Raw genomic sequence first — 25,005 nt, 5'->3', positions numbered from 1 at the left:
GATGATAGGGAGTAGAAACCTTGTGGTTGACACCATACTTTGCAAGCAAAGTGTCAAAAGCTCTATTGCAAAAATGAGACCCCCCATCACTTATGATTGCACAAGGAGTGCCAAACCTTGTAAAAATGCTCTTCTTAAGAAATGTAACAACACTCCGAGCCTCATTGTTGGGCAAAGCCACGACTTCAACCCACTTTGAAACATAGTCAACCGCCACAAGAATGTATGCGTTCCCACACGATCTAACAAACGGTCCCATAAAGTCAATGCCTCATACATAAAAAATATCAACCTCAAGAATGGTCTTGAGAGGCATCTCATCTTTATTCAAAATTCCACCCGCTCTTTGACATTCTTCACACCTCTTCACAAGTTCACTTGCATCTTTGTACAAAGTTGGCCAATAAAACCCGCAATTAAGAACTTTGGAAGCCGTCCTCGCCACGCCATGATGGCCACCATAGGGAGAGGAATGACAAGCCTCCAAGATACTCAATTTCTCTTCCTCCGGGACACACCTTCGGATCACACCATCTATGCAAATCTTGAACAAGTACGGGATTATACCAGTCATAAGGAAATTAGCAACATCTACAAACCATGGCATCCTATTCATCGACACCGAAAGGAGTTGTTCGTCGGGAAATAAATCATTGATCTTTAGGCCATCACGAGGCCTCCCCTCCTCCTCCAAGCGGGACAAGTGGTCCGCCACTTGGTTTTCACTACCCTTCCGGTCCACAATCTCCAAATCAAATTCTTGAAGTAACAAGACCCATCGCATCAGTCTAGCTTTGGAATCCTTCTTCGTCATCAAGTACTGGAGTGCGGCATAGTCGGTATGAATTATGACCTTGGCACCCATGAGATACGGCCAAAATTTCTCCATTTCGAACACAATAGCCAAAAGTTCTTTCTCAGTCACCGTGTAGTTCACTTGAGAATCATTCATTGTCTTGCTCGAATAGTACACCAGATGAAATATTTTGTTCACTCTTTGACCCAAAACCGCCCCAACTACAACATCGCTCGCATCACACATGAGCTCAAAGGGCAAGCTCCAATTAGGTGCGGTAATGATAGGAGTGGTGGTCAACTTATGCTTGAGAAGTTCAAAGGCTTGCATACATTTTTCATCAAACATGAACTTGACATCTTTTTTCCAATAACTTGCATAAGGGGTTCACTACCTTCGAAAAGTCTTTGATAAATCTCCGGTAGAACCCCGCATGCCCAAGAAAACTTCTAACTCCCTTGACAGAGGTAGGGGAGGGAGCCTTGAAATCACATCAATTTTTGCTTTGTCTACCTCAATACCATGCTTTGAAATTTTATGCCCAAGAATCATGCCCTCTTCCACCATCAAGTGGCATTTCTCCCTATTAAGAACAAGATTGGTTTCTTCACAACGATCCAAAACTCTATCAAGATTCTTCAACCACTCATCAAATGAATCACCCACAACACTAAAGTCATCCATGAACACCTCAAAAATGTCTTTCACCATATCGATGAAAATGGCCATCATACACTGCTGAAATGTAGCTGGTGCATTACACAACCCAAAAGGAATCCGAGAAAAGGAAAGGTGTCATATAGACAGGTGAATATGGTCTTCTCCTGATCTTCCGGAGCAATCAAGATTTGGTTGTACCCAGAATACCCATCCAAGAAACAGTAGAAGGCACGCCCAGCAAGTCAGTCTAACATTTGATCAAGAAAAGGCAATGGAAAGTGATCCTTACGGGTCACTTTATTCAACTTGCAGTAGTCCATGCATACCCTCCAACCGATGACGGTTCTGGTAGGAATCAACTCATTTTGTGAATTTGCAACCACGTCATGCCACCCTTCTTCGGTACACATTGCACCGGCGAAGTCCAAGCGCTATCAAAGATGGGGTACACAACCCCGGCATCCAACCACTTGATTACCTCCTTTTTCACAACTTCTTGCATTGCTTCGTTCAACCTCCATTAATGTTCCAAGGAGGGCTTTGCATCATCTTCCAGAATAAGCTTGTGCATACAGAATGCGGGGCTAATCCCTTGAATATCAGCTAAAGTCCATCCAATTGCCTTTTTCTGCTTTTAAAGCACCGCCAATGTAGCATCAACATGCATGTTAGTAAGACAAGAGGAAAAAATAACTGGCAAAGTAGAACTAGGGCCTAAGAACTCATACCTGAGGTGTGGAGGCAACGGTTTCAACTCCAACACTGGAAGCTCCTCAATTGAAGGTTTTATTGGTGGAGTCTTCCTATTCTCAAGGTTTTTTCTAGGCTCATAAGAGTAAGAGCCCATCCCATGTAAAGCATTCACACACTCCACTCGGCCCTCATCATCATTGACATCAAGATTTAACAAAATGGCCTCTAGAGGGTCCTCCACATTGATCATTGCACTGGTATCATCAACTATCACTGCCGTGACAAGGTTCACAAAAGAGCACACCTCGGATCTATTGGGATGCTTCATTGACTTGCACACATAAAAGACTACTTTTTCATCACCCACCCGGAAAGTGAGTTCCCCTGCTTTAACATCAACTAAGGACTTCCCAGTAGCAAGGAAAGGTCTCCCTAATATGATAGGAAATTTATAATCCACCTCACAATCTAAGATCACAAAGTCAGCTGGCAAGATAAATTTGTCCATCCGGACAAGCACATTATCAATAACACCCAATGGTCTCTTTATCGTTCTATCCGTCGGCCTTGGTTGCCCAATACCCAAAGTCTTGAAAACTGAGTAGGGCATCAAGTTGATACTAGCCCCCAAATCATATAGAGCCTTAGCAAAGTCCGCACTCCCAATGGTGCAAGGAATGGTGAAAGCATCGGGATCTTCAATCTTTGGGGCCATTGAATGCACTGTTGCACTAACTTGGTGGGTCATCTTTATAGTTTCACAATCCATAGATCTCTTCTTTGTCACCAAGTCCTTCATGAATTTAGCATAGCCCGGCATTTGTTCAAGAGCCTCCACCAAAGGCACATTAATGAATAAGCTCTTCATCATGTCAATGAATTTTTTAAACGGATTCTCATTGTTCTGTTTCGCGAGCCTTTGAGGATAAGGTAGAGGTGGCCTTGGCAAATGAGCCTTGGCTTTAGGCACAACCGGCTCCGGCATGTCTATTACGTGTTCCCTAGACGGGTTCACGTCATTTTGAGTTTCCATCTCAGCATCTTGAATATCAATCCTCACTTCTTCATTCACATTATCATCAATCAGATTTTCAACTACCAAAGGAACTTCATCTTCTTACAACTCAAACATTATCACTCAAAATTCGCTTTTGTTTGGAGGTATTCACATCACCGCCTCGTCCACTCCTTGTAGTTGCCGCCGTAACATGATTGTTCCCACCCTTCGGGTTTACTACTATATCACTTGGTAGAGCACCCTTAGGACGAGTATTCAAGGACTGAGAGATTTGGCCTAACTGAACCTCCAAATTTCTAATGGAAATGTTGTGGGAAGACAACTGATTATTGGAATCTGCACTCTTTTTCATCATCTGTTCAAACATTATTTCAATTCTCCCCATGTTATTATTGGAAGAAATAGGACCTTGGGATGGAAATGGGGGCGGATTGTTCGGTTGTTGGTACATTGGGGGCATTTGAACGTCTTGCCCCCGGTTTCCTTGGTTTACATTACTCCACCCACCTTGATTGTTGTTACCACCCTAGTTGTTATTGTTCCCATTCCAATTGCCCTGATTGTTTTGATTGTTGTTCTGATTCCCCCAGGTGGAGTTTTGGTTGTTTTCCCCCAATTACCATTGCTTTATTGTTGTTGATTTCCTCAATTACCTTGGGGTCTCCATTGTTGTTGGTTGGAAGGATTGCCCCTTTGGCCTTGATAATTTTTCACATATTGCACCTCTTCATTTTGTCCATCATAACCATCATCTTGAAATCCACCATAATCATTGTCAAACTGCTCTGAATTCTCTTGATTTTGTTGACCTCTTTATCTTCTTTTGTTGACTAGCATGTTGACACCCACCACAGCATTCACTTGGCAAGGATTTTGAACTTATTGCAACTGTGCCTTTGCTAGTTGGTTCAGAGTAGTTGTCAACTCGGTTATAGCCTGCCCATGATCATGTAACTCCTTGTGCAAATGAGTGACTATGGGGTCACCCTGTGGCACATTGGCTCTACTTTGCCAAGCGGAAGAAGTGTCAGCCATCTCGTCAAGAATTTCACAAGCCTCATCATAAGACAGCTTCATAAAGTTGCCCCCAGAAAGTTGGTTCACTATGCACTTGTTTGTTGTATTAATGCTCCGGTAGAAGGTCTGTTGGATCATCGGCTCAGTCATATCATTGTTGGGGCATTCCTTCACCATTGTTCTATAACGCTCCCAAATCTCATGCAAAGGTTCGGTGGGTTCCTGCTTGAAAGCCAAGATCTCATCTCTCAATGCTGCCATATGCCCTGGTGAGAAATTTTTTGCAATGAACTTGTCCGCCAATTCATCCCAAGTAGTGATGGAATGGTTGGGAAGTCGCTCGAGCCAATCCAATGCCTTCCCTCGAAGTGAGAATGGGAAGAGTCTTAACCGAAGTGCATCCTCGGACACATTAGTTTGCTTGCTCCCCCAATAGGTATACACGAACCCCTTGAGATGTTTGTAAGCATTTTGATTGGCAACGCCCGTGAAATACCCACACTGCTCCAGCAATGTCAGCATCATATTAGTCATTTGAAAATTGCTCGCCCGGATTTGGGATGGGACAATAGCACTTGCATAGCCTTGGTTCAGAAGCACTCTAGGAGCCACTCTTGGATGTGGCAGAGGAGGGTCTAGAATATTGTCATTGGAATTAGTATTGGCTTGGCGGCCTCTATGTTGTCCTTGAGGTACAATATGCACCTCATCATCTCTGACATCATCTACCTCCTCCCCCGCAATCACATTTCCAAGAGGGTCATTAGCATTTACTGCCATTTTGTAGCTGAAGTTGTGACACAAATAAATTAGTAACGTAGAAGGAAAGAAGAATAATACACAAAACTATTTAGATAGATAGCCAAAACTGTTAGCTCCCCGGCAACGGCACCAAAAAGTGATCGCAGCCAACCCTGCACTACTATAGAGTAGCGAGAGAGGTCAAAACAGCTTTTACCCGATTAAGGTCGGGATCAATTTCCACAGGGAGCTAGATATTGGAGTTGAGTTTCTATCTAAAATGGAGTTGTGTATTTGTTCCTAATTGTACTTCTAAACATTTTTGATTTTGAATTTAATTCTAATTTTATAATAATACAATGCTAAATTAGACCAAGTAAAGCTAAGATTAAACTATTGTAAGTTGTTCAATTAGATAAAAGGCACTAGGGTAATGACTTTCTCCTAGGTGATCAATTAACGGATTCTTGAGTCTAAAGCTAGATTGACACATTTGGGGAGTATGATATAACCATTGCACGATTCTACTCACTCTATACCTCTTAGTAGTTCGAGTGATTTTGCCCGAATTGACTTTCTCAAGACCAATTGGATATGCAAATTTGTGCGAGCAATCAAGGTTCAAGTTGGGTATTACTATCTCTAGGTTTAACCCTTTAATTGGGGCAATCAATCTCTTGAATACGCCCCAATTCCTTGTTGGACTAATTTCATGGACTTAGGCTCTCTTTCTCAAGAAGAGCCAAAGTCTACTAGGCATAAACTAGTGTTTGCAACCACTAATTCAACATTAAAACCCTAAATTAGCCCAAATATCAAACACCCATAGACAATCAAGCATCAAAACACAAGACCCATCAATTACTCACACTAGGATTGAGCCACAACCCTAGATAATGGGTTTAGCTACTCATAATTAGAGAAAAAAACAAAGCAATAGACGAAGAAAAACTCATAGTAATTAATTGCTAATTAAAACTTGAAGATTCAATATTGAAATTAAGCTAAAATTACTCAAAATGGTAAAAGAGAAGCAGTCACGAGCGCAGCTCTACGTATAAAATTATCTCATGACCTAAAAATGGAAAAAGAAGCTATTTATACTAAGCTAAAAATTATGGACAAAAATACCTCTGCGGGGCTAGTACGGACCGTACGAAATGCAGTGCGGCCGCACTAAGGCTCTGGGCTTCAATCATCTGCTCTCTAAACTCGGGCTTTGCGGACCGCACAAAGTCGAGTGCGGCCACGGTAGATCCTATTGCGGTCTGCACAAAATAGACCGCAGACCGTATTGGGCTTCAGCATCCAAACTAGCAACTCTCTGATCGTGCGCAATGCGGACCGCACGAAATCGAGTGCGGCCGCAATGAACCCAATACGAACCGCATAAAACCCTTTGCGGTCGCATTGCCTGGTAACCTGAAAAGCATAGTCTCTGAACTTCATCTTTGCGGATCGCACAGAATGGTGTGCGGCCGCACTGGTCCTATTTGACTAAGCTTGGTCTTGTCTTGGTACTTGTGCAAGTTTTACTCCTTTTTGAGCTGTTTTTTACACCTTGTCACCTTGTTGATCAAACCTGCAATCAAGCACAACTTGTGAGCCTTTGGGACTATTTTGTACTCAATTCTAATCAAAACTCAAGTAAGAAGGAGTGTAAAATGCATCATAATCCCTAGTTATCACTACACCTTTCACTTCATGTGCAAATCCAGGTATTTTCGGATACGGTGAGTGTTGATTTCTTCGCACAGTTGGTCTTCTGGGAGATTCCTAGGTAGTTGTCGTGTGTTCGCAGACCTTGTTTCTCCTTCCCTATCTTTCCTTTTATTGTATTTAGTGTAGGACTATCATAGATAGTGTATTCCAGGCTTGTGATATTAGATGCTCATATATTCTGTAACAGCCCGATTTGGGAGTTTTCCGCGTTGTATTTTGGATTTTTCTATCCTGTTTATGAGAAGTTTCTATTTAAACTTCTTTAAATCCATTTTTGTTAAAAGTGTTAGAGTTATTCGTAAATGACGGCTTGCCCAATACCACCATAGGCGCCATCACGACAAGTTGGGTTTTGGGTCATGACACATGCCTTTGTGTCCCGTTTACCTTCGAAAGCAAATCCTTCAGGTTATTTCGCTGCTACATTATTGTGTCACATTGAAACAATTTCTTTTCCTTATGCAAAGCAGGGATAAGATCAGCGTACACCCATCATCTCCAGACCTAACTTGTGAAATCAACCGGATATGTAGTAGTAGTTATTGTTGTTATATTATTATGTCAAATTTAAAGTTCTAATCCGCATGGTTTACTAGGGGCGGCTCAAACACATATGTGGCCTAAAGCCAAAGTTTAATGTGAGGGCGAAATTTTAAAAGAAAGTTATGATATATATTTGTATTTGAAGTTGATTTTTTTTTTCGAGATGCAAAGTTGTTAATAATTTTTTTATAATCATTTTCCTGTAATAATTCTTTTTTAATTGATAATATAGCCAACTCATTTAATCAGTCTTGAGACATTGTTAATCTGAGGCAATTGTGATAGAAAAACTTTACTTATGTATGAAAAGTACTAAATATTACTTTTTAAATATCTATAAATCTATTATTTCTAAAAAATAGGGCTCCCGAAAATTTGGGGTCTTAAGGCAAAAGCCTTACTTGTAGGGATGGTCAGCGGTGTGGGTCGGATTTTCTCTTAACCCACAAAATTTCAATCCGCCCTACCTCGTCCCCACCTGCATAGCCATTGCACCCGCATTCACCAGCCTCGCATCCACACGTGTGTCTAACCGCTCCGCATAAGAAGCTATTTTTTTTTTTCAATTTGTTAGTTTTAATTATTGTTTTTAATCTTTTAGCTGAATTTTGTTTTTATACTTTACTATATGTACTCGTAAATATTTTTAATTCTAAAGATTACGAAAGACTCAATTATGGAAAGAAGAAGATAACATACTTAAGAGAATTAAATCTTGCACATATGCAATAGAAGTACTTAACAAAAATCTTTGATATCATAATACCTCTTTTTTTTTAACTTTTTATATTTGATAAAAATATTTACGTTAATTTATCCTATTCAAGCTTTTGTTAGAAATACAAAAAATTTATGCCAAGATAAATTAATAGATATTTTTCTTTTTGTTAATCAGTAGTCACAACTCTTGTCTTTGAGCAAAATACATGATAACACTTTGATTAATAAAATAGATTTATAATTGATTAATAGTAACATTATCAAAACTTGTCATAAAGGAATAAAAACTTGACGTGCAAGTACTAGGTTCAAAATTAAAGTTCAAACGATATGAAACTTTATTTTGTTTCAATATATCATGTGGAGTCAATTTCATTTTCAGAAAGTTAAAAAAATTAAGTTTCCTTCTTTGATGAAGTTTTTAAACCTGCACCGCACCCGCATAAATTTTAAATTTTTTTCTTTTGACCCGCCCCGTCCCGCAACCGCATATGTTTAAATTCGCGCCGTTCCGCATGTGTTTAAACCTACACTACCTCGCCCCGGCACCGGCACCGCTCATTGCCATCCCTACTTATTACTTGGAACAATATTAGAGCCAGACGTGTGGTTTAATTTACTATGACATGATTGTTGAAAAATTGTATGTTGGGATTATCAACCCCCTGTACCATTTACAGAAAGTCATGGTTTATAACGTATCACGGTGGCAGTGGCAGTGGCGGAGCCACTCATTAGCAAGGGGAGTCAATTGATACTCCTTCATTGGAAAATTATACCGTATAAATATGTTAAATTCTTAATTTTATATGTATATACTATACGTTGATTCCCCTTAATTTTCTTGTGTGTTTATTTATATTTTGATTCTCTTAGTTAAAATTTCGGCTCCACCGCTACATGCTGGCAATGATTCATGTTATGTGCATTGCAGGTATTTGCATGAAAACGTGTTGGTATATATAACGGTGAGGTCAATGGAGAAATTGGCAATCACAACTATAAGTTCTACGAAAAGAATTTTGAATTGATTTTGGTAATACAAGTGGATATGATCGATATTTTCTACGTTAGTCACTATTATCTTTTTCTCTTTCATTTCCCTAAAATTAATTGACCCGTGTGCAACAATTGGCGTGGTTTACAAACTAACTATTTAAGGAATTTCCATCTTACTAGTTACTATTGGTCGCTTTGAACTAGATACTTATTGTGTTACCCAACTTTGCCTTTTTCATATAGATAGCTTGTGGTAGTTTGATCTGTCATGATTAGTTAGTCCTTAGGGGCATTAAACTACACATAGAAGGTCTTTTTTTCTTTTTGTTATTAGTGTAATTTAACATGTTATATATAAAAAGAATATTTTTTTTTCTTTTGTTTATTCAAGTATCAGAAACACATTGGTCCTGCTAATTTGGACTCGCATCACATAGGAATCAATTAAAGAAGGAAGCACATTCCCAACCAAGAGTTTACCTATTCCAAGGACTCAGGATCTAAAAATTTTAGTTAAGAATTAAGTTGGATCTTATCCATCTCACTACACTATTTAGTAATAGTGTTATAGAAAGTTATTTACATTTATTTTTTATATTACAAATTTTACTTATTATAAATTATTACCTATAATTACTTTTCAAATAACATGATAAATGATAATACTAAAATACTTTTATCCTGGCCGTGTATAAAAGTTAAACTCGATTAGGATCTTAATTAATAGGAACAACACTTGATCCCACAAACTATGCTAAAGGTGGAACTTTTTGTAGTTTGAATTCTTGGAGTCAAACTTAGAGTCCGTGGCTGCCCTCTTTTCCAGAAATATCACCATGTGCTGAAAACAAAATGGTGCTATTGAATCCGGAATTTAAAAAAGAATCTTTTATTTAGTCAGGTACAGGTTCAATTAAATGTATCACCTGATTAATTATGTAAAAAGATCCTGCCCAACATCATAAACACGCTGAACTGAAATATATGATCATGGTCCGTTAAAAGGAAAAAATATCTACAATAATAAAAAAAAAAAAAAAAAAACCCAGCCAATGATGTAATAACCAAATGTCAAGCTGAGAGTATATTAGAATTCAAGCTTATAGCTAAAGCCCACATCATTAAATATTTTTTTTTAAAAATGCGTGGTCTATCAGCACTTTGCTTCCTGGTGTTAAAGAGGGAGACGAGGGAAAAAACAGCTGGTAAAGTTTGAACACCGACTTTGTGGTAGTTAATTTTAAATAGAAAAAGAGTTCAATTATGAGTATGCACTATAATGTAGTATAATTTATTTATACCAGATCACTTCTAAGGTTAGGATCATATGTTAAATACATTAACAATCTAGAGAATATTTTACGCTATTAATTAAATTTCATGGGAAATAGTAGGTAAAAATTTGTCAGGATACCAAAAGGAAAGCCTCGGAGCAACAACAAAATTATTTCCATGTGCCCTACGGTCTTGAGTTCGAACCGTAGAAGCAGTCCTAATACTTGTGTTAGGGTAATTTATCTACATTACACTCCTTGTAGATGCGGCATGTTCCCAAACCATACGTGAACACAAAATACTTTGTATATCGAGATGCCCTTGCCCAGATCGAACTCGTTATGTTATTGTAGGTCAACAACTTAATGACGTGAAAAGTTTGTATACCATTAATCCCAAGAACTCTAACACATACAAAAATTACAAGTTCCTACAATAAGGATTAATCTATGATAGGAATAAATATTAACATACTTTCACATGTAAAACTATAATGATAGCAGAAGCAACTATATACTATAACTTTTTAATTTATATAAAGATAGATAATGATAGAAATCAATCAAGAATGTAATTGGTCCCCGTTACCCCTCCACCGCACTCAAAAAAGTGTCGAACACTCCTTCTACATACTCCTATATAAAGCACCCCACCTTCAGTCCAAGCCAGCCCAACCAATATTCCTTCTTTCAAAGCTTTACCTTCAGAGTTTTCAGAAGTCTTTATCCACAGGATATATAATCTCTGCGTCAGATTCTTGATTTTGAGTAGAAAAAAATACTATCCTACAAATAAAAGTAGACTATATATTATCAGAATGGGTAATGCAGATTATGAGTACCCATCAATAATGAATGGAGAGAGCACAGGCATAGGCATACATAGAGTGGAAATCCCACCACCACAGCCTTTTTTCAAATCACTAAAGAATACAGTGAAAGAAACTTTATTTCCAGATGATCCCCTTAGGCAATTCAAGAACCAAACACCCCTTAGAAAATTCATACTTGGTGTGCAGTATTTCTTTCCAATTTTTGAATGGGGTTCTCGTTACAATTTTGGGTTCTTCAAATCTGATCTTATTGCTGGAATTACCATAGCTAGTCTTGCTATTCCTCAGGGAATAAGCTATGCAAAACTTGCCAACTTGCCACCTATTCTTGGACTATGTAAGTCTTGATAATTTATTCAGTCAACTCTCATATCATGTTGAAGTGTACATGCGATCATTTCATCTAAAACAAATGATGTGTATATACACAGTTCAAAACCTTAAACACAGCAACTCATATCTTTAGTAGTTTTTGCAGTAGCCGATGTTGCATATATATAGTTAACGGGTTCAACTGCACCGTTAACAACAACAAGAAACCAAGTATAGTTCACAAGTGGGGTCTGGGGAGGGTAGCATATACGTAGACCTTACCCTTAGCTTGAAGGTAGTGAGGTTGTTTCCCATAGACTTTTGGCTCAAGCAACTGCACCGTTAACAACAACAAGAAACCCAATATAGTCCTGCAAGTGGGGTCTGGGGAAGGTGGCGTGACCTTACCTCTAGCTTGAAGGTAGTGAGGTTGTTTCCCGTAGACCCTCAGCTCAAGCAACTGCACCGTTAACTAAAGTGAAAAACACTAAAATTTAAAAAGATATTGAAGTTTGAACGTAAAATTTCAAAAATGAAATATGTTTAATAATAAGAATCTAAAGGTTGAATTCATCTAATTTAAATCCTGGATTCGCTATTTTTGTGTTTTGCAGATTCAAGCTTTGTTCCACCTTTAGTTTATGCAATAATGGGCAGTTCAAGAGATTTGGCAGTGGGCACAGTTGCTGTTGGATCGCTTCTAATGGCTTCTATGATAGGAAATGAAGTAAATGCAACTGAGAATCCAGCACTGTATCTTCATCTTGCGTTTACTGCCACATTCTTCGCTGGACTATTTGAATTAGCTCTTGGATTTTTCAGGTCATTGTCTCTATTTCTTGTTAGTACGTTCTTAGTTTACAATATCGCTTATACTAAAATAGTTTGAGCCGAAGAAGCAAGCAGCAGTGCATTACTTTAGGGTAAGCTGTCTACGTCACACTCCTTGGAATGCGGCCTTTTCCCGAATCCGGCATGAACGCGGAATGGCTTTTACACCGGGCTGTCTCAGTTTGAGCTTAATTAATTTATGGTTAATTAATTTTGTAGGCTGGGATTTATTGTGGATTTTCTATCACATGCAACCATAGTAGGATTTATGGGAGGAGCAGCTACAGTGGTGATACTACAGCAGCTAAAGGGAATACTTGGTCTTGAACATTTTACACATGCTACAGATGTTGTCTCTGTCTTGCGTTCTGTCTTTACCCAAATTCACCAGGTAATTTTTTTTTTTACTCTATCAAGTTACTTGAAAATCTATTAAATAATATTCTGTAACAAGTATGCTTTGTTAACCTACATAAATTATAGTAACACCTTAAGTAACCTGTTATAGCTAGTAAAACTATACATATAGTATAAATAAATTTAAATCTAGTGAAAGCTCCCATTCTTTTCGACAGAATAGATGGTAAATATTTTTCAGTTACTGATTGATTCTTAATTTGTTCCTTTTTCGGTTAAAGTTTGAAGAGAAATGTTTTTTTTGTTTGTAATAGTAACTTTCTGATGCTAAACTTTATTATTATTTTATTTTTTTACATTTTACTTTTTTGGTTCGTTTCGTTTTCTCCACCCCTTTTTAGCCCGTGGAAAAAACTTGTATAGTGTACAAATCATGAGATTGAGTTGAACTAAAGTTATTATTGAAGAGTAAAATTTTTGGATTTAGTTACACACTTTTATCCCTTTTGATTTATTTGTTTGTTTATTACTCCGAGTACTTATATTTGTTACTTTCTTTAAATATACTCTAATGATGGTTAATTGGTTAAAATAACTGCAGTGGCGATGGGAAAGTGCGGTGCTAGGATTTTGTTTCCTTTTCTACCTGATGATGGCAAAATTTTTTGTAAGTATACACACTGACTTTGACCTTTTGAAATGCGAATAGTATCCACAAGTCAAAAGCAGTCTACTATCAAAAGTGGATACCCTTTAGACTTATAATGCTCAATTAAGCTTTCCTATCTTTCCTCAAATAATTTCATACCTAACCTCAACTTTTGTTAATTTCTTACTCTTTCGAAATTATTATGGACTGATATTGACTTTGCTCCTCGATTTAACCTACCCCACTCCGAAAATGCCAACAAATTAAAGCAATGTCTTCTATTTAAAGTTTATGAATTATGGATTTATCACATAATCGATATTATTACTGAGTTCGTAATTAGATATTTATACTTATTTAAAAAAATTCTAATATAAATATAATATTTAAGTAAAAGTGATTGGGTCCGGCCCATCCTACGAGAATAAGCTAGCTCCATTTCTGCTCGTCAGAGGGAAAATTTATATATTTTTCTCGTGAGAAAAGAAAATTAACTTTTATATTTTGTTAATAGAAAACTACTAGTAGTATTCTACAACTTTTATAGAAAGAATAGAGAGAGTGTAGTTTAAAAAAGTTGCTAATATATGCATGCATGCAGAGCCAAAAGAGACCGAAGCTGTTTTGGATTTCAGCAATGGCGCCATTGACGTCCGTCATATTGGGAACTATTCTTGTTTATCTCACCCACGCTGAAAAACACGGTGTTGCAGTGGTAAGAAAAAAATTCATTAATAGTAAATTTAATCTATTATAGCAAGTAAACTGTCTTATTTTTCATCTTACTAATATAGAAGTTAAATTCGCGTGTTAGCTTAAGCTCTTAAATTCAAGGACTTCATTCAACTTCTGAATTACTCCTACTAGTTTACTACAGTATAAGAACATAAATCCTACCTAGCTCCAACAATCTCATATTTCTACCCATTGAATTCTCTTTTTAGACATACTATATACTCCTATCTAGTAACTTGCGGTTTAAGTACCCTAGATGTTTGTTTGGGCAAACAACGGCAACAATAACGGTCCAGTAAAATCTCACTAATAAGGTCTGGGGAGTATAGTGTGTACGCAGACTTTACCCTACCGCTATGAGGTAGAGAGGCTATTCCGAAAGACACTCGGCTCAAGAAGACGAAAAAAGAATATATCAGCACCATCAATAAAAAGTATGGAACAAATAACAACGTCACCAGACAGGGACAAACAACCTACTAGTGCCAAAATTGGTTATCCATGATATTCTACGTTTATTAGCTGTTCATATTCCTTATTGGTGAATTTTAAAGAGACACTTTTGATTGATAGCTTCATTTGTCTTAATAAAATTTGGGTCAAGTTGACACTTAAAGACAAACAAGACAACGAAGGTGAAATGAAAAAAAGTTTTTATTTGTGTTATACGTACTTTGTCGGTCACGGAAAAAAAAGTAGTAGTGCTATGAGAACTTTAGCATAACAAGACTTTTGTGAATAGTTTAGACCTACACAGTATAAAAGAATTTTCACCGCATTTAATTACTACAAAAATAACTATAGGCAACTATCCATAACAACTTAGATTTGTAACCTCAAAACATAAAGCATGTCACATGCATACTCAACAAGCTAAGTTTAGCGCATAATTTTTCTTACACTGTCAGTGCGCGTATGACCTATAGATCACGGGTTCGAATTATAAAATCATTCATTAATATTTATATCAGAGTAGATTGTCTGCATCAATAACCCATTAAGATGCGGCCCTTTCCCGAACCTTGCGAGAACGCGTGATTACTTTGTGCACCGGATTGCCCTTTAGTACACATAAGTAAAGTCGTATGCAGAAGATGGTTGTATCTTAGGAGAGATTGTTGTGATAATTGTGGATGCTTTATATTATCCATCAATCATTGGATTCTTATAATTATGTGAATGAAAAATTGGAACAGATAGGGGAGCTGAAGAAAGGGTTAAATCCTCCGTCAATAATGGATCTGTCATTTGGGTCGGCCTATATGACAACTGCTATCAAAACAGGAATAGTCACGGGTGTCATTTCTCTTGCTGTAAGCACTCGATCTGCTTTCCAATCTCAACCTTTGTCCTCTTTCTGCTGCAATTCCTGCTACTTGCATTACTTTTCTCTAGCTAATGTTCTTTTTTTTTACAATTTCAAGAACAAGCATACAAAACATGTGTGCATGGACGGATCTTGATAATGTTCACCGCTTTGAATACAATATTAGAGTACAGAACTTATATTTATTTCTTCGTCCCTTCATTTTTACTTGTCCACTATAAAGTATAATTTCATTTTTACTTGTCCGTTTAGCAAAGAAAGAGAAAGACAATCTTTTTTTTCAATGTGATTAGGAGGTCACGGGTTCGAGCCGCGAAAATAGCTTCTTGCAGAAATGTAGGGTAAAGTTGGTACGATAGACCCTTGTGTTCCGGGCCTTACCCGGACCCCGCGCATACGAGAATTTAGTGCACTGGGTTGCTCTTTACTTTTCATATCATTAACTGCTCATTCCCCAAATTATTTTTCCAGATTTTTTGAAATGCTATAATTATTATAGGTAAAATAGTAGAACACATATTTTAATTATTTTTTTCTTAAAGAAAGTACAACGTTAAAAGTGGACAACTAATAAAATTGAACGGAGAAAGTCATTAATTTGTAACTATATCATAATTGGATGCTTATTGGGACTTCTTTGGCGACGATATATAAATCACTAGAGAATTTGGCCGCGCTTCGCGCGATTATATAAAAGAACTATAATAAATTTTGTGATTTTATAATAAAACTAAATTCAATCTGATCAAATAAACAACCAAAAATAGATAAATATAATTTAGGAAGTCATGGTCTACTCTTGAGGTAACCCCTAGAGCAAAAATTACAAAGAATCATCCTCAAGGTTGATTTTATATATATACACACACGTGTGTGTGCACGACGCAGATGTTTTTCAAATATTTTTTCTTAGTTTATAATATTTTACTTTTTAGAACTGCGGTTAATTATTTAAATTGTACAATGGTTAGTTTACTTTGTTGTTTAATATACATATATATTTATCTAGATAAATATATCTTGGCGAAATAATTTTTCTTCTACTCATTTGATATATGTATTGTTTAAATCCTTAATTAGAGAGTCGAATATTATTTTGCGAAAGGTTTCTCCATTGTTCTTTATTTCCTTGTTCTCTCTTCCTTCCTTTCTTGTTCATTTCTTCCCTCTTTTTGTTCTTTTCTACATTTTCACCCACTAACCACTACTTCATCTAGAACTTTTGAAAATGTTACTTTTTGTAAAATAATCAAGTCAATTCCTCTTTTGCTTCCTCTTAATTTTCTGCGAAACAATAATAGATTCTCTTTTTTCCTGAAATAGCTCCTCCGAACAATCATAAATGCAATCATTTCATTTTCGAATATATTCAGCAAAAATTTTTGGGGCAATTTTAATTGCCACCTATTGTCATTATTACAATCATTTCACTCTTCCTTTTGGACAGAAGAAAACATACATATATAGAAAATTGATATGGAAAAGAAATAAAAAAGAAATAAAGTATACAAATGTTCGTATCACTGCATATCTCTGAATGAACTCTTTTTTTTAAATACTATAACCTCATTTTTACTTTGTAATGAGGCATACGAAGCACAAAACCTTCATAATTATATAGTAATACACAAGTAAGTTGTATGCATTTATTATACGTTTCAAAATACAACTGCAATAAAGCAGAATTGCTCACTGAAATTAACTTCATTTTCAAGAAAATCATATTATATATAAAAATACTCACTACAGATATTAGTGTCATTCCCTTACAAGAATATATAAATATAAATAACGTAAGAATCATTATGTAATATAATTATGAGTGTGCTTTGAAAAACTGAACTTTTGTAGAGATCAAAGATTAAAGAGTCCCTTAAAAAGATAGAGTAAGTCCATATCCGAGAAATTTAGATGGAAAGAAAGAAGCCAAAAAGAAGAACCATATTAAGAGAAAATTTGAAAACTTTATTTTCATGCAACCATTTAAAGTAGGAATGTGAAAGCTCATTTTCCAAACCATATTCTTTACGTTCATGCTCTGCTGGGCGTTACGTTATTTCCATTCTTCAAAAGCACCACTTTGAAATTCTTCCCATCTCAATGAGTTTCTGTTTCTTCCAGCACTAAAGTAGTTGCTTTGTTTCTCCTTTTGGGAATCAAGCCAACGTACATCTTTTAATGGAAAGGAGAAGTGGAGAAGTAATATGAGTAGACTGAGGATAAGGGAATAAACTTGGCTGAGAAGCCATTGTTGGAAGCATGTGTATATCGATCTGACGTGATGTGTAACCTTTAGTAAAAGACAATTTCTTTTTACACATTTTGAATTGTTGCACAACTATATTTGTTATTTATAAACTGCAGTGATTGCGAGGCTCCATAAATGAGGAATATGGATGGCTGAAACGGTAACATCCATTCATTTGACAGTTTCTTTTATTAATTGACATGAAGAGACACGACTTTTGGGCTTTTTAAAGCAAAATAAATAAAGTAAAAATTGAGAAAGTATGAAAAGGCCCCAAAAATTTGAGAAAATAAATAAATATGATTCTTGGCTTTAGAGAAGTGCCAAGTCATCTCTTCTATCCCCTCTTTTATAGATATATAGATTAGTAAAATTGCAATGATAGTATAACATTTTATACAATATCAGTGTACATAACTCCTTGTCACATGTATGAATCAAAATTCTATAAAATTGTGTATGAACTTTGAAGGCAACTTTCAATGACACTGTAAACTTACAAGATTATAGACAATAAGTGTATTTCGTATACTTATAATTGCATTATGTGGCAAAGAATTTTTTTAGTGGATTTGAAACTCTCTATAACACACTGCACTAAAATTAAATCCTTAATTTATTGATATGGACAGGAAGGAATAGCAGTAGGGAGAAGTTTTGCAATGTTCAAGAATTACCATATAGATGGAAACAAAGAGATGATTGCTTTTGGAATGATGAATATTGTTGGCTCCTGCACCTCCTGCTACCTCACTACTGGTACGTTCCTACATACTACTATAGTATATCATATTTGACTTGGTTATTATTTCTCTTTTCTCTTTTATTTCCTTTATGGGCCGAAAGTTGATGTGGATTACTCTCATTTCCCATTTGGGCCCATACCACGTGATTGTATGTCTCCGCATACCTACTAACAATAAAAGAAGAAAAAGAAAAAGCAAAAAAAAAAAAGAGAGAAAGAGAGAAAGAAAAGCTTAAAATTAATGGGATAGAGACTGGAAAAGAGGAAACGTAATTATACTATATTATATGGGAAGGAAAATACTAAAAAATGGAGGGGTGGAAGGTAAGAAAAGAGTGGGGTTGGCTAGGTTGATGAAATGCATATATTTTCAACAAAGTGTAACGAGTTTGAGTCGTATTATGTGTAAATAAAGGGGTATTATGTTATTGATAATTCCTTGTCGATAAAAAAAAAATGAAAATAAGAAAGAATGAGGAATTGACAATAAGGACATTTCAAGTTTTTAGCAAATTAACATTACATTAAACGTAAATTTATGGAGTAGTTTAGTCAAATAAGTTTTAAAAGAGCAAATGTGAATAGGTCAGTGTTTTCGAAAAGACTAACACTACTACATTACCTAAAAAATAATTACATACAACTGTCCACAATATGTGGCATTAGAAACTTGAAAAATAAGACAGTTAACCTATAATAAGAAGTAAAAATATACTGATAGTGTAAAAATTATTTATACTGCAGGGCCATTCTCGCGATCAGCAGTGAACTTTAACGCAGGATGCAAAACTGCAGTATCAAACATTGTCATGGCGTTGGCAGTGATGGTGACATTGTTGTTGCTAACGCCATTGTTCCACTTCACTCCCCTCGTCGTCCTGTCCTCCATTATCATCTCCGCCATGCTCGGCCTCATTGATTATAATGCAGCCATTCATCTCTGGCATGTCGACAAATTCGACTTCTTGGTCTGCATCAGTGCTTACATTGGCGTTGTCTTTGCCAACATTGAGATTGGCTTAGTCTTAGCCGTAAGTATCCCTTATGTTCTATGCACTAACAGTGTAAAAAAAAATTACAGTATCAAATTTGACCGATAATTATATGGTTTGACTTATAAAAATGTTGTTTAATGGAAATGCAGGTAGGATTATCGTTGCTAAGGGTGTTACTTTTTATAGCAAGGCCAAGGACGTTAGTACTTGGTAATATCCCAGATTCTATGATATACAGAAATGTTGAGCATTACCCAAATACAAACAACGTTCCAGGCGTTCTCATTCTTGACATTGGAGCCCCTATTTACTTCGCTAATTCTAGCTATTTAAGAGAACGGTAATTAGTATTTTGATAACTGTAGTGTCTATATCAGTTTGCAGACACCTCGACTAATTATGGTTAACTCAATTCTTGTTATAGGATCTCAAGGTGGATTGACGAAGAGGAAGACAAGTTAAAATCTTCAGGAGAAACAACATTGCAGTATGTTATACTTGATATGGGAGGTTAGTTAATTTATGCAGTCTCTATAATTTCTTTCATCACTCAGTTTATTTTTTGAAAATAACAATAAAAACATTTAAACGTAGCACAAGAACATATAAGACTGAGTTTGAGCATTGACAGCTAAAATTCTTTGATTGGCAGCTGTGGGAAATATCGATACAAGTGGAATTAGCATGCTTGAAGAAGTCAAGAAAAATCTTGATAGAAGAGATTACAAGGTTGGGCTCTTGTTTTCCAATTTCTTTCTTCGAAACAATTTCACTATATCACTGATGTTACTGCTAGTTGATACTGCTCCTTTTCATTTTGTCCTTGGGCCGAGGGTATCCAAAAAATAGCCTCTCTACCTTTACAGGCAAGGTAGGGATAAGGTCTGCGTACATATTACCCTCCCCAAATTATGCTGGGTATGTTATTGTTGTTGTCATTCCAAGTTATAAAGACAGACTGCACCATAAAGTACATCTATAAGATAGGATTTAAATTACATACACTAAAAGTACTGTAAAAAAAATTCCAACGATCAGTGTTTTATAACTTATTATAGCAGGTAACTTGCCTTATTTTTCAGATTACTAATCCTGCTTTTTATGGCCAGTCAGTGTATAGAAGTTAAACTTGTGTAACATATGGTGGTTTTTTTTTTTTTTTTTTTTTGTGGCAATGCAGCTTGTGTTGGCAAATCCAGGAGCAGAGGTGATGAAAAAGTTGAACAAGTCCAAATTTATTGAGACATTAGGACAAGAATGGATCTTTCTAACAGTAGGGGAAGCTGTGGGAGCATGCAATTTCATGCTTCATTCCTGCAAACCAAAATCTACAACAGATGAGGCATCCCAAAAATGGAGCAACAACGTTTGACTTGAAATTAATTGATTGGTCTATTTTATTAGTAGTATTATTGAACAGTGTTGTAGTGGTTCATGTGTGCATCTAATTTGTAAAGATGCAGCATAACATATTGGCTTAAAGAAGCCAGATTCTACTGCAGTACTATTCCTTGGAAAAACCCGAAAGTGGCTTTATTTCTCTCCACCTTTTGTAAAATTAATGTACTCTAATTAATAAAAGAATGAATGTTACCTGTGTACTAATTGCTTCTCATCTCAAGTTCGCCAGAAAATTTTGTTTACCTGCAAATAGAAGTACATTGAGGTACATACTGTTGACAATAATTATTTCGGGAAGACCTTTTCTTTCCCTCTATCCCTTTAACCTTTTCCAGAAAAACATGCAGTAGTCCGTTAAAGATTAAGCATTTAGCCCCTTCACCATACTAACGAGTTATTACTGACAGTTGATTCAAGTACCACTTTAATAAAGATGATCTAGGACAGGCTAAAATGTCACAACGAAAAAGAAAACAAGTGATGATTAGAATAATGTAGAGAGAGTTTACCTAAATGACATGTTAAACAGTTTAGGTATGAATCGTAAGTCATCACATATACTCCAGGACCATGAAGTACCCTCTTCTACATACAGAAAGATTTTGCACCTGAACTCCGTTTTTATCTTCAACATGGCCTGAAACAAAGCTTTTTGAAGAGGCCCTCTTTTTCCTAGGGGAAGAGATGCTCTGCTAATAGTAGCAAGAAATCACCAAGTAGAATCCCCAATGCCAATGCAACTTTTTGAGAGTGAGAATATCTTCAACATTTAGGATCTTGCTAAGAGATGAGAGAAAGCAGCTCACCGATCTTCTGCAAGTTAGTGATTGCGAATGGAACAGAAAGAAAAAAACAAGAGAGTAACTTGTAAGGATGAGTTGTGGGAAGATCTTTACTTGGTAAGTTTGTTAAAGCTAAGCTTTTCACTCTAGTTAAGGTCCTCGATTTATTGTCTTTCACAGGACCATGGTGGTAAGAAGCTGTTTAGAAAGAAAAGGCTTTTACATCATAAAATGTTGAGAGAGATATTTGGCTATGTCAATTACAGTGCCAATCCTAATTTCCGTCCATCTGTGCCAGGGGGAGCAAGAAGGACCAGTGATGTCCAAACAGATGGGGCACGTTCATCAAAGACAATTTCAGGTACTAGTAGTGGGAAGAGGGTTTCGAATGACAATAGTGAAAACTCATCCAAAAAACTCAAGAAGACTCGCTCGGTTCATTTTCAAGAACCAAGTATGGATGTGTTACCAGAGCCTTATATTGAATCTACCAATAATTTTTGGAGAGTAAATATCAGGTTCAGGTAGCACGTCAATAATTGGTTCTTCAAAACGCACCAAGCGAGTCTTCTTGATTTTAAACAAGTGCCAAGGTAGCACGTCAATAATTGGTTCTTCAAAACGCACCAAGCGAGTCTTCTTGATTTTAAACAAGTGCCATAAAACGCACAACTCATCCTTACAAGTTACTCTGTTTCTTTCCTTTTTGGTTCCACTCAAAACCTGTAACTTGCAAAAGATCGTGGACTGCTTTGTCTCATCTCTAAAAAATTTAAACAATATCTGCAGTTAGGTTACACCACTCAATGTTAGCTGATCATCTACATCGAGCCTTCTTTTTTGGTAACCTGTAGGTGTTTAGTTAATTTGTCCCTCATTAATCTCCCTGTTGATTCAATCTGCTTGCAGCTCTGTCCCTCATATCCTGGGTCATGATGACCAGATAACGCAACATCAGGATGCAATCTGTCTCCACAATCAATGATGATATTATGAAGTAAACAACACACGAGGATGATACTAGGGAGTTTCTGTTTATCAGGTCTCCACATAACCTTATTAAGGATTCTCCAACCTCCCTTCAATAGCGCAAAAGCTTTCATCGCAACTGAACTTGCAGTCTCATGCAATGCATTGAAATCCGACATGGCATCTGATAGGTTGTCACCTTCATAAGGTGTAATAAGCCACGGAAGAAGAGGGTAACCAAAACCTCCTATAATGTATTCTCTAAGTTCTTCTCCTTCAACCACTTTGACATTTCCGTTTAAACGATCACCACTTTCACAGAGTTTGTAAAATCCACAGAACTTTAACAGTCTCGAAGTGGTCATGCCCCCCGGCCATCCCGTCACAATATCTAGAAAACGCATCTCGCTGTCGACGATACCTTGCAAAAGCATGCTGTAATTGTTTTCATGATCACACCAATCATCTGAGGTTTGAACTGCAGGAAGAGTCATTATGATGTGGGTTTCATCAATTGCTCCACAACAGTTAGGTAATCCAAATAATTGTTCAAATTCAGACTTGATTATCTCCATCTTACTAGGTTCTGGCCATTTAAGGTGGTGCTTTGCACGTTCTTCCAACGCCTCAATGAATCTCCAGGTAACCTGAGACACAGTGGACTGCCCGACACCAAATGATGCTCCAACTGAAACTTGGGATTCACCGGAAGCCAATCTTCTCAATGCAATTGCAACTTGCTTCTCAACGCTAAGAAGCCTTCCCTCAATGTTTATCAAACCTGAAGGAGGTCTTGAGATAAGGTCCTCCCTTACAAGCGAACATATGTAATCAAAAGTCTTCTTTGAAACACGGAAGAAGTACTTGAAACCATCCTCTTCATCACAAGGCACACCACAACCTACAGAATATAATAGGTATAGTTGTGAGTTAATCCCTGCATTGTAGACACTAAAAAAGAAAAAGAACAAATTGCAAAATGACGCAAAAAGAACAGAGTAAGACAGGGACCGTGAATAATTGTTACATAAAATTTTCATGCGGACAACGTCAAAATGAAGACAACGGCAATCTAGGAAGATATTAAAAACACTTCATAGTCATGCCTTCTTGAGGAGATTAGGGTCAATCTAGTGGGGAAAACCTTCATATCATACCAATGATAACAATCATATTACAAACCTAAGAATTACTAGCTTAAATATCCTAACTATAACAGCTTCTGCCACAAAAAATGTCAATGTAAAAGTTCTGGGTCAACTATGTATCAACAGCTCGGGATTTTACTATTTTGAATTGTAGAATAAATTACGCTAAAGCTCCAAGAAGAAGAGTACCTTTCCAACACACAGTCTTCATGAGTAAAATGTTTTTTCTTCCTAGTGTGAGAGGGTTGACTTCAAGTATACTTCAAGAATCCAGAGATAAAATGCAGTAAATCAATCAAGTACGTCTTAGTTCCAAACTAGTTGGACTCGACTATAGGAATCATCATACTATTTTACACACTACTCTTTTTTTAAGACGTTGGTGTCCGCGCCACTCACCGAGGACATGGCCCTTGATAGGAAGGTATGGAGGGAAAGCATTAGGGTTGTAGGTTAGTAGGTAGTGAGCGTTTTCTACTCGTTTTGTGTGTAAGTCTAGTCGGTCAGTGTCATGCTTTAGTATGCTAGTGGTACATGTTGTGCTCGTACTATTTTCTAGGACCTTGTTACTGCACTGATTATTGATATTGCTTTTCCAGGTATACTTTTAGATTCTTAGCTCGTTCGTACTATCTTCGTGGTTATGTTGTTGTTATTACTATATTGTCGTTTTTCATCTTCTTGTGCCGAGGGTCTATCGGAAACAATTTTTCTACCTCAGGACTGCGTACACACTACCCTCCTTTATGGGATTATACTGGGTTGGTGGTGGTGGTGGTGTCCGCGCCAGCTTGGGTGAACATCGACTACTCCGCTGAGTACCTACTAACACCCACCAGCGCAGGTACTGGGTTTTGTAATTGCACACTACCCTTTAACCTACAGCAACCCTCTTCCAGGTTTGGTCCTATTATGCTTTGTGAATTTCACATAAAAGGGGTTAAAATAATGCACCAAATTTAAAGGAACTAGGCTTAAAGCTCCAAGCTTGACATTTACCAACACCCCGATCGAGTTCTAAGTAAAGTTTAACACAGCTATAGTGAATTTTTCAACAGTATTTGAAGCTAAATGGGTTTCAAATACAAGTAAATTTGCCGATTTCAGCTACAATATGGCAAAATAACAAAAAATTACAGTTGGGTAAATGCAGAGAGAAGTAAAGGGACCTGGGGTTAGTGAGTTCTTGTGCCAGAAACTATCCCACCAATCGCATTCACTACTTCCTTTGTTCTCAACAGGAACAATGCTAATGTTTTTCTTGTTTTTGTGTTTGATTTTCTTAAACTTCTTTGAATCTTTCTTCGTCTTCTTCGATTTCTTTAATGGAGCCATCCACCGATGTGTTAACTATTACCCGGGAAAGCTTCGAAGGGACACCAGCCGGTAAAATGCAAATCTCTTCCTCGTTGTTGGTCAAGGTTACTGATTTTTTTTAGGTTCTCTAAAAGAGGTGGGTTACTTCTAATGGGCCCTTTTATTGTGAGAAA

At 36.8% G+C, this 25,005-nt stretch overlaps 2 protein-coding genes across 3 annotated transcripts; one reads left to right on the top strand and one right to left on the bottom strand.

The window, feature by feature from the left end:
* Window positions 1–10,845: 10,845 nt before the first annotated feature.
* LOC104250081 (sulfate transporter 3.1-like) lies at window positions 10,846–20,816 on the top strand. Its single transcript, XM_009806624.2, has 12 exons — window positions 10,846–11,353; window positions 11,943–12,150; window positions 12,379–12,550; window positions 13,118–13,183; window positions 13,767–13,880; window positions 15,097–15,213; window positions 18,108–18,234; window positions 18,965–19,251; window positions 19,365–19,555; window positions 19,640–19,725; window positions 19,868–19,944; window positions 20,396–20,816. The coding sequence occupies exons 1-12, from the start codon at window positions 11,002–11,004 to the stop codon at window positions 20,585–20,587; spliced, it is 1,989 nt and encodes a 662-aa protein (XP_009804926.1). The 5' UTR covers window positions 10,846–11,001; the 3' UTR covers window positions 20,588–20,816.
* LOC104250082 (protein ANTAGONIST OF LIKE HETEROCHROMATIN PROTEIN 1) lies at window positions 19,191–24,968 on the bottom strand. 2 transcript variants are annotated; one of them, XM_070147680.1, is made up of 4 exons: window positions 24,685–24,968; window positions 21,126–23,268; window positions 20,810–20,859; window positions 19,191–19,276 (listed from the first exon to the last, which is right to left on the bottom strand). In XM_070147680.1, the coding sequence occupies exons 1-2, from the start codon at window positions 24,848–24,850 to the stop codon at window positions 22,220–22,222; spliced, it is 1,215 nt and encodes a 404-aa protein (XP_070003781.1). In that variant the 5' UTR covers window positions 24,851–24,968; the 3' UTR covers window positions 19,191–19,276; window positions 20,810–20,859; window positions 21,126–22,219. The 2 variants fall into 2 exon arrangements, with proteins under 2 accessions (XP_070003781.1, XP_009804927.1); XM_009806625.2 differs by lacking the exon at window positions 19,191–19,276 and adding an exon at window positions 19,832–20,173.
* Window positions 24,969–25,005: the final 37 nt, after the last annotated feature.

This window comes from Nicotiana sylvestris, chromosome 6 (assembly GCF_000393655.2).
Source record: "Nicotiana sylvestris chromosome 6, ASM39365v2, whole genome shotgun sequence".
NCBI lineage: Eukaryota > Viridiplantae > Streptophyta > Magnoliopsida > Solanales > Solanaceae > Nicotiana > Nicotiana sylvestris.
The sequence above is the reverse complement of the archived record's forward strand: the minus strand, read 5'-3'. Positions and strand labels throughout refer to the sequence as shown.

What these genes read in the sequence shown, in the direction of transcription:
- LOC104250082 (XM_070147680.1), bottom strand. Translation starts at nt 24,850, where the DNA reads ATGGCTCCATTAAAGAAATCGAAGAAGACGAAGAAAGATTCAAAGAAG. An exon ending in CAAGAACTCACTAACCCCAG is followed by an intron (nt 23,269 to 24,684) that starts GTCCCTTTACTT and finishes TATATTCTGTAG; the next exon opens with GTTGTGGTGTGCCTTGTGAT.
- LOC104250081 (XM_009806624.2), top strand. Translation starts at nt 11,002, where the DNA reads ATGGGTAATGCAGATTATGAGTACCCATCAATAATGAATGGAGAGAGC. An exon ending in AGATTGGCTTAGTCTTAGCC is followed by an intron (nt 19,252 to 19,364) that starts GTAAGTATCCCT and finishes ATGGAAATGCAG; the next exon opens with GTAGGATTATCGTTGCTAAG. An exon ending in TTGATAGAAGAGATTACAAG is followed by an intron (nt 19,945 to 20,395) that starts GTTGGGCTCTTG and finishes GTGGCAATGCAG; the next exon opens with CTTGTGTTGGCAAATCCAGG.